At 34.4% G+C, this 7,326-nt stretch overlaps 1 protein-coding gene across 8 annotated transcripts in view; it reads left to right on the top strand.

Annotated features, from left to right (window-relative positions):
* The window catches only part of NRCAM (neuronal cell adhesion molecule), a 71,644-nt gene that overhangs the window by 47,404 nt on the left and 16,914 nt on the right, over positions 1-7,326 (top strand). For 3 of the 8 annotated variants that reach the window (XM_009327621.1, XM_009327619.1, XM_009327620.1), the window contains 2 exons: positions 4,643-4,768; positions 5,868-6,020. The exons of the other annotated variants lie outside the window; for them this stretch is intronic. In XM_009327621.1, the coding sequence (XP_009325896.1) occupies positions 4,643-4,768; positions 5,868-6,020 (279 nt within the window). The remainder of the gene's footprint in view (positions 1-4,642; positions 4,769-5,867; positions 6,021-7,326) is intronic. 8 annotated transcript variants of the gene reach the window in all.

Below are 7,326 nucleotides of genomic sequence, written 5' to 3'. Positions count from 1 at the left end.
TTTCCATGTGGACTTCTCCATGATATATCTATGTGATTCTTTCAGTACAGCCTGCTATGCAGAACTACTGTTTTGTCCTCTTTTAATCTACTGGGAACAATGATGATGCTTTGCATGCTAGACTAGAGAAAATTATAATTGCTGCAGTGCAAAAATTCCTGCAAATAACCTTTCGCTTCACAGACGTCATGCAAAATCCATGCCACACTAAATGCTTATCGGTGAAACAATTTCTTGCATTTCTTCTTTGTCTTCTGTATGTATTGCACCACAGGAATGCTCTTCCAGTTGCCCAAATAATCTTAGAAGTGACTAATGCCCATCTCTCACTACCAGAAATGGAATTCACTCCTACTGTTATCCTAGGGCTTGAATTTCATACTGTAAAAGTTGTAGGTTAAAAAGCAAACAAAAGCAAAACCCTTCTCTGTGTCTTACAGGCTCTGGCTGAATCTATTACCTTTTTCCTTCATCTTTTCTTGTGTGTGGGTATGGGGTTTTTCCTTTGAATTTGTTTTTCTCTTTATATATGCATTTTAACTAATTGTCTATGATATATTGCTTTGCGGGTTTTTTTTTTTTCCATTTGACACCAATCTTCAAATGTGTGCTTGTCACTTACCTGCCATTTTTTCTTGGAGATCAGGTGAATCCCATGAAAATTCCTAAAGTTTAGTCACTTGGGGATTATTTAATTTATTGTTCTGCTGAACTAAATCTTGAGAGAGAGTACCTATTTTGTGGTTAAAATCCATTCATATCTCATGTCATGTCTTCTTAAATTCTGTTGAATCTGCAGCCCACATGTAACTGTGTTGTTTGGAGGAACTGTGTTCCTGAAAGGCTGAAAGATTAAATATAACTCTACAAAAAACTCCACTAAAAAAAGCACTGGAATTAATTTGAAAAGAAAGGAAAATTTTTACTTTGAGCCTAGGCCTCTTTCTCAACAATTGGCAAATGCTTTTATATCATATCTCACTACAGGAATGAAACCATACTCAGAAGTGCCAGCTAAATTTTGCATCATATCGTAGCGTGGATAAAAGAGTTTAATTTACTGGAGGTAGCTGAATAAGAGTCAGTCTGTATAAAAACTGTAACTTATTAACAATCCATTCCCATCAGTTTTAGAGTGACACTTTTGTCAGCGCTGCTGCACAGCGTCGTGCATGATTACAGATCAAGAGAGCACAGTGCTCTGCTACTGAAAAAGCCCTGCTCCCCAAGACAAAGCTTTCTGCCCTCCCTTTTTACCAACTGGCGCTTGCACATGCTGAGCGTTTCTGCCAACTGACAATTACACATTTTGCATTTGTGAGCAGTGCTGGGAAACATATTGAAGGACTAAGAGGTTAATTATAATTAGAGGTGTGCTGATTGAGAAGACAAGAGTCTGGGTAGATTGGAGTCAAGCCTTAAATGTTGTAACCACTTCAACTCTAGGCTTTCATCACCTGAGGATCCATCAGCCATGTTTTATCTTCTTATGCATGTAGTCATGTTGCAAACAGGGCACATTTAACAAACTTAAGTAAAGCTTTCCAGGCCTGCTGGAAGATTAGATCAAGCAGTAGTGAAAAAGAGAAGAATTACAAAAATAATGATTTTGAAAATAAATGTGCTACTGAACAAATTTCTTGGTGCACTGTATTCAATAGAAAAAAACAGAACTTAAATCTGACCAAATACTACACATGCATAAATCTATACAAACAGCTCTTGGTAAGAATGAGAAAAGAGTACATATGATAAATGTAAGCATAAATCAGTCACTTGAGAGGATTTAGAAACTAAGACACCAAGGAAATTGAGGTAATTTTCAGAGCCAACTTAATTGTTATATACAATCATATGAACAGAAAGACATTTACTAAATACCAGGTCTTTAATCTAGCAGGCAACTCTTTAATCAGAGCAGAAACTGGAAATTGGAGATGGGGAAAAAAACCCAAAACACAAGATGAGATTGAGGTTTTACAAGGAAGGCGATTATCGAATTTGCTTAGTGTTAGAGAAGCCGTCTGTCATCTGGAGTCTTTCACAAAAGATGAGACGGTTTCCTTCATCCCCAAGTGCTCGGGCATGAGGAGGGAGAAGTTAGATATAATTCTGTGGCATCTGTTTGCAAGAGTTTGAAACAGATTATTGCTAATAGTTTCTTCTGTCTTTAACATTGGTGACAAATAGCAGTCATACAGTTGTGCTGCTAATTAGACATGTTTTATGGAAGAGCAAAATCCAGGAAAGGATGGGTTTGAGAAAATACGATTTAATGAAACAAAACAAAGTCGCATTTAGAATACAAACCAGTTGTTTTCTTGGCACAGAACAAACACTTAGATGCTGATTGTAACAAACAGCTGTTCCTATGTGCAAATGAGGAAGGAAGTTTATATATCCTGTCTGCAATCTCAGACTCTGCACCTTTCTAAATTTAGAGCCTGCTATTCTTTCCACTTGCTACCTTCAAGTGGCACAGAGAAGCAGAATCTAATCCCCATGCATTACCATAGCGTATATGGTTACATACTACATTTCCCATAGACAGCCCTGGCTCTGGTATTTCTTAGGGGTTTTGTTGTTGACTTAGTAGCCTAGATGGCTTTTTTTTAAATCTAATGCTTTCTGTTTGATTTTGTTCAGGTGGTTTTAGCCAAGAAATAAATATATTCTTTGTTATTTAAATAATACTTTCCTTATTATTTTTGGTTGGTGAAAGAAACGATATATAAAATATATAAGCACAACTTACCTACAAAGACATCAATTGTGGGAGTAATTTGTTAATACAGATTGAATAGTTGAATGAGTACTACTGGAATAGAGTTAAGAAGAAAAGTTTGATGCATGTATGGGCATAAAAAGTCTGATAATTGTGAAAATTTGTAATCATGAGAATACATTTTCAGGACAATTGATGGAATTTGCATCATTTAGGTATTTTTAAAAAAGACTCAGAAACTATAGTTTTCTAGACATAGTACTCATATTATTTAGTCTGTGTTTAGGGGCTTATATACAGATTTATTTATTTTACTATGCCAAAGCAAGCCATTTTCTCTTTGAATCGAATTTGGAATTTCTTCTGGTCAGCCATGTGGACAAGGCCATCCTGTTTTAAGGAGAAAATAATTGAAGTACATAGATAAAATCTGTGCAGCACCTCTTGCCTTGAGAACAGGCTTTTGCCCATTTTATTTTCTGGTGTAGGTGAAGCCATTAGAATTCTTCCATTTGTCTTTACTGAGGCTAGGTTTTTGCCTCTGATGTTTCACGGTCCTTTGGGGGGAAGTGTTTTTGATGTTGTTTCCCACAGAAAAGATATTTTTAGCAGGATAGAAATGTCAGTGGCAAACCGAGTGAGGCATTTTCACTGAAAACTAATTTCATGCCTTTGAGGAGCATCCTTTTTGTATCTGCACTATTACAATATTAGAACTGTTAAAATCTATTTTTCATTAATATTAGGCAAACAAAAATACTGAAATATACATCCACTTGTAACAAGCATAATTGGAGAACAAAGAATTAAGGTATGAGCAAAGAAGCGGCTAATTACAGGATGCTAAAGAGAGAAGCACTTCTTTTCATAGGCGTGGGTATTATGTGTATCTGTGAAAAGTACTGTTGTCTAACGAGAATGTCAACAGCAAGACACAGTACCTTAAAATGAACAGCTTCTTGCATTCCAGTGATTTGTGTCCTTCACACCAGAATATTTTGATATTGGTTTCCAATATCTGATGTCTAATGTTCCAGTGTCTAAAGGTGCTAGGAATGCATAATGTTAATGAAGCTGATTTCAGAAATATTCTGTGAAAGTAAAGGTGTCAGTACACACATACTTCAGTTTGATTTCACATACATGTGTATCACGTAGCTGTTTCATATTTTAACAAGTAAAACTAATTGAACCCTGCATGAACTTAGAGTGTGCATGTGTTGTTCATTTAACAGGTAAGGTTTTACTGTATTATTTAAATGTTACTTTTTAATGCAAAGTGTTTTTACTCTTTATTTTTTCTTTCCTACTATCTCTGATGGTGAAGGATATTCAGAAACCCTTTTTGCAACCTCCCCAGTCATGCACACTGTCCGTCCAACATTCTATAAGGGTATTGTCTTCCTTTTTTATCATTATCAATGCAATAGAGACAAAATCCTATAAGGGCTTGCAGTTGAGGCATTTGCAGTCCATTCGGTGACACGGGGAGTAAAGGGAGATGTGTACCACCTTCATAACTCTGTAACTCCGTTCTCTCCTGCCATTTCCCGTTACCCTGACAATGTTCTCACTTTCCAGCTGTCTGCATTTTACTTCTAGATGAACAGAAATAATGTTTTCCAGAATTTTGGCCATTAGGTATTTTTAAGTATTTGGCAGTTTTTGTGATACAGGACACGCTCAGTAGAGTACACAGATTTTACTTCATAATTTCATAGTGTAGTAACTGCCCAGGATTCAATTACCAAATACGTTACTTTAGCCACTAATTTCCAGTAATGGAAACAATGACAAATGTACTATACTTACCCTGTATATGGTCTAAATTAACGTAGTAACTTCTTAAAATCATTTTTTTTTAATGTATGAAGTCACAATTTTGTATTCTGCTTTGTTTTTCTATTGTGTATTCAGTGCAACCACTTTATCCAAGGATCAGAAATGTTACAACAGCTGCCGCTGAGACCTATGCCAATATCAGTTGGGAGTATGAGGGACCAGATCATGCGAACTTTTATGTTGAATATGGTGTAGCAGGCAGTAAGAAGTCATTTCATTAAATTTTGCTAAAGTGTTCAGATATCTTTTCAAAGATTTTTATAGTAAATGTGGTCCTAAATTGACCCAGTGTTAATGATAGCTCTTAAATGTCTAGAAGAATTACTTTTTACGTTGATCGGGAAGATCAAATAATTTTCATTTTAATGAACATCGATGTGTAGCAGGTATTTGATGCTTAGATGGAATATCAGCCTTTGTTCCGTTGTATTATTTTATAAATTCTTCTGAACGTGAACTTCTAAAAATGTAGTTTGCATGAAGTTTATCATGCAGTCATTACATGTGTAAAAATATGATTACTTGCATTAAAATAGGATATAACAGTTTTCCTAAATTATGTCCAATTCAGGAAAAAGAAAGGATTAAATAAGAGAGCCAATCAAAACAATATTCTTTGTTAAATTAAACCTTAAAAGAAGGTATCAACCAACTTATGTACTTTTATTGGCATAAAACCAGGTTTTAATCTTTGATAATACCAGTAATAATTAAAACACAGTTAGCTAATAAACCCAAGATACCTTTATTCAAATACTCTATCCTTCTAAAGTTATGACTAAAGATGACCAATCTGAAAATTGGAATATAAATGCATTTTTCTGGATATTGGTCAAAGAAGCAGCTGAGACTGTATTACAAAAAGATATAAGAGAATTATCAGGACATATGATAGGTTCAGACATCGAAGTAGAACTTCTCGACTAAAGTAAATATTGACTGAAACTACAGAAGTGTAATTTAGTTAAATTATTAAAATCTATTTTAATGTATTTTATAATTGCAAGTTCAATAAGCCTTTTAAAAAAGCAGATGAAAATAGTATTTCTCTAGTACAATGGAACAAATGTTTAAAATAGTTTCATAATTCATGTACAATGTCTTCTTCAATATATTGCATGCAATATATTATTTGAAGTCATAATTTTATATGATTTTATTATTTTTTGAGAGAATAGTTATTTTTTTCAGCCAATCCATAGTTTAGTCAAGTAACTGTTGATAGTATTCTGTCTAGAAACTTTCAGTAATACAGAGAAAATTAAAATTCCAATATGTTGTTTTCCTAAAATTTTTGTAGGCAAAGAAGATTGGAAAAAAGAAATTGTAAATGGTTCTCGAAGCTTCTTTGTGTTAAAGGGTTTAACACCAGGAACAGCATATAAAGTCCGGGTTGGTGCTGAGGGCCTGTCTGGTTTTAGGAGTTCAGAGGATGTGTTTGAGACAGGTCCAGGTGAGGCACACCGTACCAATTCTGTATCGTAGTCAGAATTGTGGTAGACCAAGTGCTGAAACATTGAACTGCTTCTAGCTAAGAGATGTTGTAGCTAGCATCTTTGCATGTTCTTTTTTTTAGAGCAATGTTGAATTATTTTATAAACTCCTAAATTAATGCCAGCATATTTAATATGTAGATTATGAATGTTTTCATCTTTTCAGTTCACTCTGCTTGTCTGTTATTTATATTAGGGGCAAGATACTCACTGCTTACACTTCATCTGTGTGCTGTGCACTGAAGATGACCTATTTCATTTGTTTCTAATTAATATAATTAGATGGCTATATTTAAATAACATGTGCTTTAATAGAGCCAAGTATATATTTTTAAAGCTAACAATCTGTATATGATCAGGTTTTATACAAAAAATCTGAGCTAAAATGTTTGCATAATCAGCAGTGCAGATTCAATTTGATGTCTCATGTAATTTATTTATACCAGTGTTAAGAGATTCCTACTTGTAAACGTTTCTTTTCCTGTCATATACTGGTTTTATATAGATTTTGATGTCACAACTATATCCTGTGAATCAGTAAGGCTGTTAAGTTCCTTATGTAGATATTTCAGTCATATTTCTTCATAAGCAAATCAGTAATGCTTGTTTCTTTAACTCAGAGAAAGGGCTTTATTGGAAGTTTTTTGATGTTATGCTGAATATGTTGTTGCCATCATAGCATGTTCTTGGTCAGCTGTTATTACTTGTTGTGTATTTGCTAGCCACTTCTGCTCATTCCAAGCATTTTGGTCAGTGCATAGTTATTTAGCAGTAGCCTCACCAACTCCAGAATGTTATGATTTAAGAAAGTAGTTTAAATATGAAAATATGCTTGAACAATATGTAATAATTATCAGACAACAAAGTAAATAATGAATATGCCAGTTTGAAAGTGAGCACTTTCTAAAATCATAATTTTTTGCTTTGTTTTGTTCCATTTCTGTTCACAGTTTATCATGTTGCAGGAAAGCTTTGAAAACGTGGTGCTGAATAACAGTGCCAAACAAATATGTATGGGCTAAACACAGAGGTTATTTATGCCAGAGACAGCTAGTGGTATAAAAGCAGATATGTAAAATTTTATGCAAATACACATCCAAAGCCTAAAGCAGCAGTTAAGCAAGGATCAAGACTATAGCAGAATTCAAAACAAGCTGAAAGGAAACCTTCCCAAAAGCATCTTTCTGCACAAAAAATACTGAGCCAGTAGATAAGGAATCCTGTGCGTACCCATGAATGAACCAGTCGCCTCGGCTGATATCCTTG

Source organism: Pygoscelis adeliae, unplaced genomic scaffold (assembly GCF_000699105.1).
Source record: "Pygoscelis adeliae isolate BGI_AS28 unplaced genomic scaffold, ASM69910v1 Scaffold113, whole genome shotgun sequence".
NCBI lineage: Eukaryota > Metazoa > Chordata > Aves > Sphenisciformes > Spheniscidae > Pygoscelis > Pygoscelis adeliae.
The sequence above is the reverse complement of the archived record's forward strand: the minus strand, read 5'-3'. Positions and strand labels throughout refer to the sequence as shown.